We start from the raw sequence: 12,444 nt of genomic DNA, 5'->3' as shown, positions 1-12,444 counted from the left end.
AGGAAGCATGTATCATGCATTAAAAGTATGTTATAATTTGTTATAATATATAGTATGCATGATTTAGGGTTTTATACTTTTAATATAAATAATTGTATTAAATGTTGAAATACTTGGTGTTTGTTATGGGTGAAAAGCATGTCTACAGTTTTATAAATTGTTATAAAAATGGTTTAGACATTTAAAATCCATAACACAGATAAGATGCATGCTCACTTAGGGTTAACAAATAACAACTTGTTTTAAAGAGTTAAAATAGGCCGATATCTTGTAAAACTTTGGTTACAAACTCATCCGGGCTAAAAATCTTGTCCAAGGTTGAAGATACTTAAGTTGACGGTTTACAGAACACCTGCTACCTGGGGATTTTAGCCAGTTCTTGAGTGTCATTAACCCGATTTTATGAGCATGAATGAGTGATGTGAGGTTTTAAAATTGGTTTATCACCTAGACATCGTAGATTAAATCCAAATATAAACGTTATACTTGGAAAATCACTTAGACTTAGGTTGTTTTATTAGCCGGAATATACCTAAGTAAATATTTACCCAAAATAAATAGAACACTTCAGTGGGAGATTAATAACATATACGATATGTTGTCCGTAGCTCTTACGTCCCTAGGAGTTCACACAGTGACATTCATGCTCGGCTTCGTGTTAACCTGGGAGTGACCTTCATTCAAAAAGTGTTTACATGGGTCAATAGTAAGGTAAGTAGAGGAAGTAGTTCATAGTAAGTGGGCGAAGGATGTGTGTCAAAGTATCCTATAGTCTCTTTCATTAGTTTGGACCGTGAGATTCCTATGTTGCACTGCTTATCATTTTTAGGCAAAATAAGCTAGTTATTTTATGGCGGCTATCCCCTCAGAGGGTTGTAACATGGGATTCGGAATAACTCAAACTCCATAAATGGATAAGATTTCTTAGGCCTATTCCCAACCTTGACTTTCCAATTAGGTAGCATTGTTGTGCCCGACCTCTGATGTCTGGAAATGGAGGGTTACACTTATAAGAGTTACTAAATGTTATTAAGTTATTGAAAAAAAGGGTAACTAAATGATAATAAGAATAAGAGTTATTCTGGAATTAGTATTTAGTCAAGAATGTCTTGCTTTAGTGAAAGAGTATTTGACTACCCCTAGGTAGCATTTCTGACTCACTAAAGTATCATTGAAAATAAATAATGAAATTTGGGTACATTATTACTTTTGCTCAAATTTGTTTTGATTTAAAAGTAATTTACTGATTAGAATTCGTCTATATTTTCAGCATGACAATTTATTCTAAATTACTCGCTTCTGACAAGTTTATTAGTCTTAATTTTTCTACATCAAATATAAATGCAATACTAGAAGTTGATGATTTAAAATTTGTTTTAACATAGGAATGTCCTCTATCTCCCAGCTCATCTACAAACGAAAGAGTTTAGAATGCATATGACAGATGGACTAAGGCAAACGAAAAGGCCTGAATCCGTATCTTAGCAAATATTTCAGAGATACTAGCTAAGAAGTTCAAGAACATGGTTTCTGCTAAAGAAATCATGGATTCGTTACATACATTGTTTGAACACTTTGTCAGGAATGATATTCTTGAAGATGTTTAAAAGCATGACATAAAGGATAGAACCTTTATTAATGAACAAGCTCTGGATATGTTAAAAGTAATAAATACGAATGTCATAAATGAGGAAACTAAGATAACACAAAAAAGTAAATATGATTTACATGTCATTGAGACATGATTAGTGAAAAATGATAAATTAACTTGGATATTAGATTTAGGTGCCGCTAATCATATTTGCGACAACTAGTTCTTGAAGGCAACTTACAGAAGGTGAAACAACTTTTAAGGTAGGGACCGAGGAGGTTGTCTCAGCTAAAGCAGTGAGAGATAAGAAGTTATTTGTTGAAGATAGATTCATTTTACTTGAAAATGTTTATTACATTCCTTCCATGAGGAAGAATTTAATATCTATCTCACATTTGTTAGAACAAAAGTACAAAATTTCTTTTGAAGATAATGAAGTGTTCATTATTTCAAAAAGGTATTAAAATATGTTCTACAAACTGGAAAATAACTTATACGTGTTTAAAAACCAATAGAGGTAAAAGATGTTTTGAATATAGAGATGTTTAAAACAGCTTAAATTAAAATTAAAAAACGAAAAAATTATCCTAATGCCTATACTTGGGCACATTAATCTCAATAGGATTGGGAGATTAGTTAAGAGTGGACTCCTAAACAAGTTAGAGACAACTCTCTGCCACTGTGTGAATCTTATCTTAAGGGTAAAATTATCAAAAGATCTTTTACGATAAAAGATTTTGAACCAAAGAACCCTTGGAGCTCATACATTCAGACCTCTGTGGCCCAATGAATGTTAATGCTCAAGGAGGGTATGAATATTTCATCAGCTTTATTGATGATTATTCTAGATATTGACTGCTTTTACCTAATACATCATAAGTCCGAAACCTTTGAAAAGTTCAAGGAATATAAGACAAAGGTTGAGAATCAATTAGGTAAAAAGGTTAAAACATTTCAATTAGATCGAGGTAGTGAGTATATGAACTTAGGATTCTAGGACTATTTAATAGAACATGAAATTCAGTCGCAACTTACAGCACCTAGTACACCTCAACAGAATGGGTTAGTGGAAAAGAGAAACAAAACTGCTCAATTGCCTAATTATTTTTGGGGACATGCAGTAGAGGCTGCTATGTATATTTTGAACATGCTTTGAAAAGTGGTTCGAAAACATCTCACATGTTATAGAGAGGACGTAAAGATAGTTTATGTCACTTCAGGATTTGGGGATGCCCAACACATGTGTTGATAAAACACCTAACGAAATTAGAATGCCATTAAAATTTTGCCTATTTATAGAGGAAGATAAAGTTTTTGTATCGAAAAATACGACCTTCTTAGAGGAAGATCACATAAAGCATCATTAACATCGCAATAAGCTTGTATTAAATGAAATATCTATAGAAGCTATAGATAAGTCAACAAAAGTTGTTGATCAAGCAGGTCCTTCAACAAGAATTGTTGATCGAAATGGTACTTCATTCCTTCTCAACAGTTGAGAGTGCCTCGACATAGTGAGAGGGTTGTTCAAAATCCTGATCGTTACATGCTTTTATCCATTGTTGCTTTTTATGATTATGAAATATAACAAATGAATGTCAAGACAACCTTTCTGAGTGGCTATCTTGAATAGATTATCTATATGTTTCAACTAGAGAGGTTTATAGAGAAGGGTCAAGAGCAAAAGGTTTGCAAGCTTAAAATCCATTTATGGGTTGAGAAAAACATTTCGATCTAGAATATGAGATTTGACATTGTGATAAAATCTTATGGCTTTGAACAAAACATTGACGAACCTTGTGTTTACAAGAAGATTGTTAACAAGACTGTGGCTTTTCTGGTTTTATATGTTGATGATATTCTACTCATTGGAAATGAAATAGAATTCCTTAGCTGACGTTAAGAGATGGCTAGCTTCACAATTCCAAATGAAGGATTTGGGAGATGTACAATATGTTCTTGGAAACCAAATAGTTCGAAATGGGAAGAACAAAACACTAGGATTATCTCAGGCATCTTATGTAGAGAAGATGTTCTCTAGATATAAAATGCAAAATTTTAAGAGAGGTATGTTAACTTTCAGGTATGGAATTCATTTGTCTAAGGAAAAGTGTCCTAAGACACCTTAAGAGGATATGTTATGAAACAAATTCTCTATGCATCAGCAGTTGGTAGTTTGATGTATGTCATGTTGTGTACACGTCCCGACATATGTTATGCAATTGGAATAGTCAGCAAATATCAGTCCAATCCTGGATATGATAATTGGACTACCGTTAAGAACATCCTAAAGTATTTTTGGAGAATTAGGGACTATATGCTCGTGTATGGTATTAAGGATCTGATCCTTATAAGATATACTGATACTGATTTTCAGACCGATGTGGATTCTAGGAAATCAACTTCAAGATCAGTATTCACTCTAAATGGAGGAGTATAAAGTAAAGTTATATTGCTAACTTCACTATGGATGTAGAGTATGTAGTTGCATGTGAAGCAGCCAATGATGCAATATGGCTTAGAAAGTTCTTGACCAACTTGGAAGTGGTTCCAAATATATATCTATCGATCAACCTCTATTGTGATAACAGTGAAATAGTGGCAAATTTCAAAGAACCAAAAAGCCATAAGCGCGGAAGGCATATCGTGCGCAAGTACCATCTCATCGGGGAGATAGTACACCGAGGAAACGTGATTGTCACGTAGGTAGCCTCATAACAAAATTTAGCTAATCCTTTTACAAAGGCCCTCTTGACTAAAGTGTTTTAGGGTCACCTAGTACAACTAGGACTATGAGGTAGATAAATATATGGCAAGTGGGACAATTCATGAGTATCTAATGCCCTAGTTTATTGTATTTATTCTCTCATTCTCGACATTGTATATATTTGTATGTATGTAAAGTCACTTGAGTTTTAGTCAAAGTGGGAGTTTGTTGGGTTGTATGTCCTAAAACTCGAGGTTTGTAAAATTAAACATATTCTATTTGTAATAAAAAAGTTATTGGGGTTTATTCAATAAAACTGTTATTGAATATGTAAATTACCCTTGTAAAAACTAAATCCAATAAACTAAGATCCATGGCTATTACATGAGTACTTGGACTTTATATGGAGACATAAGAGTGGATCAAGTTCGTAGATAGCCAAAACAGTCTATAGTTTACAGATAAGGCTAGGTACCTTATTTTGAAAACACTATTGGGTATGCCCCACTTTGTATTTAGTATAAACGATGTGATCTTGAATTGTTCATGTGGAGACATGCTAGTGGGGGCATCCTATGCAAAGATTTTGCATAAGATCGGATTGAGAAATAAGTCAGTCTTACTTAATAACACTGCTTAGTGTTTAAGATTGACTATTTCAAAGCGATGATCTTGGTAACTTGACCTTAATCCTGACCTAACTATGTACTCCTATTTATTCGGGATTATCTTTAGATTTGTATGCACAAAGGTTTACTCAACAACTCCAGCTCAGTAAGCCTCCCATTTTAGGGGTAAGACCGGGTAGATAGTTGGGGACATAGGGTATAAGATGGAATTCACTTCTACCCGCTTTTAGGGATAATAGAGAGGTTGTTCCCTTAAGTACTGACTCTGGGTCTTGAACAAGGACCCCACTCTCTCATTGGCCCAAAAAGGATTCGATTTGGTGATTGGATCACAAACATATTGTTGATTAGAGGATTAGTGGGACTTAAGAAACAAGATGTAATCTTAGGGGTAAAAAAACTTTTGACTCAGTTGATATTACTAACAACTTGTGAAGGGTCGACTTACTGATTATGGTTATATCGAGTGGACAGAAATATATCTACAGTGAAGGAAGTGCAACTACCGGGCTTTTGTGGAGATACCCGATAGTTAACGAATGTTGGTTAATTAGGTTAAAGAGTTTAGTCAGTTAACTTCGGATCGATGGAGCCCATGATCTGTAGGTCCATTAGGTCCCCCTACTAGCTCACAAATGGATTAAACCTTAGAATAGTATGATGAGAAATTTTGAAACATTCAAATTTGATTTAAGTGATTCAATAATTATATACGATATAATTATACGTTTAGATATCGAACTAAATGAAATTGCATAATTGGATACTACTTAAATTTGATTTAAATATTAATTACATAAATAGGGATTCATGCGTAAGGAATTTGTATTTCTAAAATTTAATATTTGATATTAAATTATTTTAATAAATTAAATTTGTTTAATTAGTTATTTAAATTAACTTTAGATAAAATTAATTTAATGACATGATTTTTTTTTTTAAAATTCATTTTGATTTCAATTTTTTAAAAAGTTAAAAAATAACGAAATAATGGATAATGGGTTTTTCCCACCTATCTCACTATTTCAACACCTCGCCCACTCAAAGTTCATGGGGACGAAGTGTCAATATGTTTATAACTCTAACTTATATAGAAATTCTGATGAAAAAAGTGTTTTCTCATAAGATTTTTTATTTTTTTTTAATTTTTTTTTTTAATTTTTTTTTTTTTTTTTTAGATAACCTTCCAATAAAATCCCTTCAATTGATCTCTCATTTTGGGTTCCACCACCCAATCTAAGGTCCTAGAGGATAGTAGGGAAGATCAAGTGGTGGTCTATAACTTGTTGGTAAAGAAATTCGAGTTGGAATTCAAGAATTGGAGAGTTCAATATAAGTATGATTTTCAGAAACCCTACCTATATTTTTATTTAATCTTGCATGCTTCTTTGTTAAAATTGATGAAATTAGAGTGTTTAAGATCCTAATTTGTTCTGCATATTGAATGTCAACACCATCCATCTTGACATCCATTTGCCAAATTTCATAATCATCAAATGTGGCTATGGACAAGAGTATTCTAATCAACTTTAGCATGGCAATAGAAGAGAAGGTTTCTTCATAGTCCACTTCCTCTCTTTGGGTATAACCTTTTGCCACTAGTCGAGTCTTAAATGTCTATATCTTACCAGCTTGGTCTCGTTTCCTTTTGTAGGTCCATTTAAAACCAATATTTTTTTGTGAAACCTGGATTTCCATTTTTCCTACTTAAATAGGAAACTAAGGGAATTAACTAAGTATGAGTTAAATCCTATATTGGAGAGAAGAAAATTTTATGTGTTGAATAGATTTTCCTTGAGTAGTTTTGAGTTAAGCCTTAATTGGTGAAATTTGGCTAAGTGTAAAGTAAAAAAGGAACCATGCATTGAGAGACATTAATGCATAAGATGAGTAGAAAGGAAACCATGCATTTGTGAGGTTGGATGCATGATTGGCCGAAGTATTGGCAAGAGGCGTTGTTAAGAGTTGCTCATGCGTTGAGTTTGTATGAGCAAGAGCGCAAGTTGCTGAGCAGACGATCGTGTAGCAACTGAGCGATGCTACACGATGAGGTAGACGATTATGTAGCAAATGAGTAGTGCTACATGATGAGGTAGACGATCATATAGTAAGTGAGCGACGCTAAACGATAAGGTAGGCAATCATGTAGGCGAGCGCTGGACGATCGTGTAGCAAAGCAGGGAGCTACATGATGAGGTAGGCGATCATGTAGGCGGGCACTAGATGATCGAGTAGCAATGCGCCGAGCTAAGCGATGTATTAGACGATCGTGTAGATGTGCACGGCGTTAAACAATAAGAAGTGAGGCACTAAACGATCGGGCTATACGATAGGCAAAGTACTACATGATTAGTGTAAGCGCTAGACGATAAACGTAGAAGCTGGATGATAGTGTTAAATGATAGCACCAGAAGATAGCGTTAAGCGATAGACTACATGATGGCGCTACGCGATGGGCGTGAGCACTAGACAATAGTTGTGCTGCGTTAGACGACGAACAGAGGTGCTACACGATATGCAGAATACAAAGTGATAGGCGTTCGGCGATAGATGCAGGCGCTGAGCGATGACGCTGAGCGATAGGCGGATGTGTTAGACGATAAGGCGTCAGTGTTAAACGATGGAGGTAAATGATGGGTGCGGTAGCTAAACGATAGGCTATGTGCGAGATCATTGAGAGCGAGATCGTTTGCTAAATGATTGAGCTACACGATAGGCCTTTAGAGCTAAGCGATAGATTCAGGAACTAAACGATGGAATGGTGCTGAGGCCTGCGTTATGCAGGATTGATGAACTCATCTAGACAAATGTCTATAATGAGAGATGGGTAGACTTGAGTTAGTAAGAGCTGGACAAATTAAGTTTCATGCAAAGGAAGTCTTATGCATGAGGAGAAAAACTCAAATAAGTGTATGGCATGAGAGTAGGTGAATGTCAATGGAGTAGGTGGTGGCAAAACATGGTGCAAATACCCCAAAGTAGGAGGTGTCATGCGTTTGAGGCTTGGTAAAGATGACAAGGATCGTTTCCTTTCGCCTATAAATACCACCGCAAATTTTTCTTCCATTCATAAGCTAAATCCTCTTCAAAAAGTGTATGGAAGAGTATTAGAAGATGAATTTAAAAGAGACCATGCGTTAGGAGAAGATCATGCGTCGGTCATGAAGTTCCAAGAGAAGGAGATGCTGTCGGACAATGAAGTCTGGAAGTAGCATCAACTTGGGATGAGAATATCTTCTAGAATACTCATGCATTTGGAGTGATTTCAAAGCCACTTGAAATCTCTGAGAGTCTGGTTTTCAGGGTAGGGCTGTCAGAGAAGAAACTCCAAGGAATTGGGCTAGAGAATGAGGAAAAGGCAGAAGGGTCGAGCTGTCGGGTAAGCTTGGGCCAATCTTGATTTTTTGAGGATTCCGGCCAAACCACGAGGAGTTCTGAGCTAAGATTTTGTGGTAAGCTTCTTGAGACATTATAGCATGTTTGTAGAAGGAAGTATCTCGAGATAAGGCTTAGAACTAAGAGTAATCTGAGCTTTAAATTGAATCTGGATCTTAGGGTTTAAAAGGGAGCCCGAGGTGATCAAGGAACTTCTAGAGAGAAAGGTTCCTAAACGATCAAGGTGAGTAACTAAATATTTACAATGTTTTAAGAAACCATGTTCTAAAGAAAAATCTTTCAGATAAAGACATGTTTTCTATGTTTTTTTAAAGAAAGTCGTTGTATGACTAGTTTTACTTGAAACTCGATACCGAAAGACATTTGAGAAGGTATCCGAGCAGCTCGATACTGAAGGACATTTTAAGAAGGTATCTGAGCAAAAATACCTAAGGCATGATGGTACTTCTTTTACATAAGAATCAGTTTTCTTGTCACTCACTGGGCTAGTAACCTCACCCCGTTTCAAATTTTTTTCTTCCCAGGTAGCGAAAGGTGAGGAGTTCCAGGGTGCTGCTAAGGTCAAGGTCTGCCACAAGCCACAGTTACACTTCTAGGGTTTTATAGTTATTGTTGTAAACTTTGTAGTTAAGTCTTGGAGTTGTATAAACATTACATTTAAGTAATAAAATGGGCCTACTTAGTTAGTTGTTGTTATCTCCTTGACTTAAAGTTTATTGAGTACACAGAGATTCAGATGGGCAGTAGGTATCACAAAAGGGTGGTATTTACGGTCCCTCAGGCCTCTCCTTAGGCTCAGAAGTGCGGGCTTGGGGCAGGGTGTGACAGTTTTACCTCATTCGACTGATCTACAAGTTCTCAGACCAAATTGAAGTACATAGATTCCATTTTCAGGTCCATGGCTAGTTCAAAATGGATGGAGAATGTGTATAGACTTTAGAAAGTTAAATGCTGTCACTAGAAAGGACCACTTCCTCATTCCATTCATAGATTGCTGGAAAGCCTTTCTTCTATTTTCTTAGTCTTTCAGGTTTCTATCAAATCTTGATTAACCAGGAAGATCAATAGAAGATGACCTTTACATTCCCTTATGGCACCTTTGCTTTCAGAATGATGTTGTTCAGGCTATGTAACGCTATTGACACTTTCCGACGCGGCATGATGAGTATCTTCTCTGAATTTATTGAAAATTGCATGATGGTTATTATGGATGATTTCACTATTTATGGAGACTCATTTAATGATTGATTGTCAAATTTTTCTAGAGAGCTTGAACGATGTATTGAGTCTAACCTCGTGCTTAATTTCGAAAAATGTCATTTTATGGCCTCGCATGAAATTGTACTAGGACATATTATTTTTTTAGCATGGTATAGAGGTTAATCCTGCCAAAGTTAATGTTATTTCTAAGCTCTCTTACCCTACAAAAGTGAGGGAGGTTCGATCTTTTCTTAGGTATGAGGTTTCTATCATAGGTTTGTCAAGGATTTTCGTAAAATTGTTCAGTCGATGACCTCTCATCTTAAAAAAGACATGGCTTTTGAATTTGGTGATGAATGCAAGGCAAGCTTTAACATGCTGAAGAACACTTTGTTGTGTGCTCCAGTTATTCAGGCTCCTCGTTCGGATCTCCCCTTTGAGATCATGTGCGATGCAAGCGACCATATTGTTGGAGCGATTTTGGGCCAGAAGGTTGATAAGAAACATCATGTGATCTTTTACAACTCAAATACCCTAAATCCGGCCTAATACATCTACTTCATGATAGAAAAGGAGTTTTTAACTGTTGTGTTTGCTCTTGAAAAATTTAGTTCTTATATTATTGGATCCAAAGTAGTTATCTTTTCTGATCATGCAACTTTGCGGTATCTAATGTCAAAAAAGGAGTCCAAACCCAAATTATTGAGGTGGGTTCTTCTCCTCCACGAGTTTAACTTGAAGATTCAAGACAGAAAGGGATGTGAAAATGTTGTTGTCGATCACTTAAGTAAGCTCATGGGTAAAGGTGGTTGTCTCAAATCTAATGGAGACTTCCTTGACCATACAGTGAAGCAGGCGAACGGTATTTCCATGACTCCCTGGTATGCTGACCTCGTTAATTATTTGACCATTGGTGATTTTTTCTTATGGACTGAAGAAGCATAGACATGATAAAATCAAAGGTATGTCAAAATATTATGTCTTAGAAGAACCTTACCTTTGGAAATTGTTTTGAAATCAAGCTAATAAGAGGTGTGTTCCTAATGATGGGTTCTTTTCCATTTTAGAATTCTTTCATAAACATGCATGTGGTAGACACTTTAATCCCAAAAGAACTGTTTGAAAAAGTCTTAGATTATGGTCTATATTGGGACACTTTGTTAAGAGATTCATATTTTCTTTGTAAGACTTATGAACATTGTCAAAAGTCAGAAGGTCTGTCCCATAGGAATGAAATGTCAGAAGTCCATATTCCTTCCTGTGAGATATTCGATATATGGGCGATAGATTTTATAGGTCCTTTCTCTTGTGGGTTTGAGTATATTTTGCTGACAGTGAACTACTTTTCCAAATCGGTGGAAGCAAAGGCCACCATTATTGATGATGCTAAGGTTGCTGTAGGGTTCTTGAAGTCTAACATCTTATGTAGGTATGGCTTCCCAAAAGCAATTTTCTGCGACCAAAGATCACATTTTTGTAATCCAGTCATTGCTTCCTTGCTGAAAGAGTACGGTATACAACATCGTATTGCCACGCCCTACCACCCTCAGAAGATTGGGCAGGCGGAGGAAGGAGGTGAAGAGTATTTTAGAGAAAGTGGTTAACCCAGGAAGGAAGGATTGGAGCCTCCATCTTGACAATGCTTTTTGAGCTTACAAAACGGCTTTTAAGACCCCTATTAGGATGTCACCCTATGGGATGGTCTGCGGAAAAGGTTGCCATCTTCTAGTTGAGATTTAGCATAACGCATATTTGGTAGTTAAGCAGTGCAACTAGGATTTTGAAATAGCTGGTGAAGCTAAACTTTTACAGATCCAAGAATTGGAAGAGCTCAGGTTAGAATCCTATGACAACTGTTTGATCTATAAGGAAAGAACAAAAGAATTGCACGATCATATGATTGCACCAAAGGTGTTCGAGGTAGGAAAAAAGTATTTCTACAATTCACGTTTGAAATTTAGGCCTGGAAAATTTCGATCCAAGTGGCTTGGGCCATTTGGCGTTTCTGACATTTACCCTTATAGTGCAATAGACATTACTAATCTTGAGACAAGAAAAGTTTTGAAAGTGAACGGCCATAGGTTAAAGGTCTTTCACGATGACGAGTCTTTAGATTGCTTTGACATCATCTACCAATTGGACTCACCGGTTTACATCTGACAATGAGCCATCACAGTTGAGCAACCGACCCTAAAAATTTATTCGCTTTCCTAGATTAGATTTCATTTCTGTAGGTTTTTCCTATATTATTAAGCTTAATAATTTCAATCATTCTTGAATTTCTTAGGATTGTTGATGAAGAAGAGATAATTTGAGTGTCCCAGATCCCCCCTTCACTCCGTTGTTCAGGGAAGTATTATGATTCCCTTGTGCTTTAACTTCAATCACATTGGGGATAATGTGTGATTTAAATGTTGAGGATGGGGTGTTTTGGATTTTGGATGATGATACTAATTGGGGTCCTTGAGCATTGTGGTCAAACTTTGCTTGTATGATGAGCTTGTTTGTTGTTGTTTTCCTTGTTGTTTTGTTCCTTGCTATGATCGGCCTATGACACACTTGTATGAATTCTATGTTGCATGAAAATAGATCAGATGAAAGAATTCATGATTTTGTTGGCACTTTTTAAAATTTTGCTTGATTTTTGTTTCATGCGTCTTCAAGCTCTTTACATGTCTATCTTGACCCTTGCATCCTTAGAATCGAATTATGAGGCCATAGGTTTGTTGTCACTTTGAAAGACCTTAGTGATAGATATTAGTTTTTCCAAGGTTCAATTTAGTAATGCATGTCTTGAAACGTAGTTTATTGACATCACTATTCACCTTAATATATATATATATATATATATATATATATATGAAAGAAGTAGAAATAAGGAAGGGTTTACTCTTCTTCTTGAAGGGTATGATTAACTTAAG

The 12,444-nt window shown here is 35.8% G+C and overlaps 1 protein-coding gene across 1 annotated transcript; it reads left to right on the top strand.

Moving 5' to 3' along the window:
- The first annotated feature begins 9,856 nt into the window (after positions 1–9,856).
- On the top strand, positions 9,857–11,683 carry LOC150033980 (uncharacterized). Its single transcript, XM_090317165.1, has 3 exons — positions 9,857–10,015; positions 10,711–11,105; positions 11,485–11,683. The coding sequence occupies exons 1-3, from the start codon at positions 9,857–9,859 to the stop codon at positions 11,681–11,683; spliced, it is 753 nt and encodes a 250-aa protein (XP_090173291.1).
- The last annotated feature ends 761 nt before the right edge of the window (positions 11,684–12,444 follow it).

The sequence above is a fragment of the Benincasa hispida genome, chromosome 9 (assembly GCF_027475165.1).
Source record: "Benincasa hispida cultivar pf3 chromosome 9, pf3_genome.v1.1, whole genome shotgun sequence".
Classification (NCBI taxonomy): Eukaryota; Viridiplantae; Streptophyta; class Magnoliopsida; order Cucurbitales; family Cucurbitaceae; genus Benincasa; species Benincasa hispida.
Note: the sequence above shows the minus strand (reverse complement) of the source record. Positions and strands in the feature narration are given on the sequence as shown.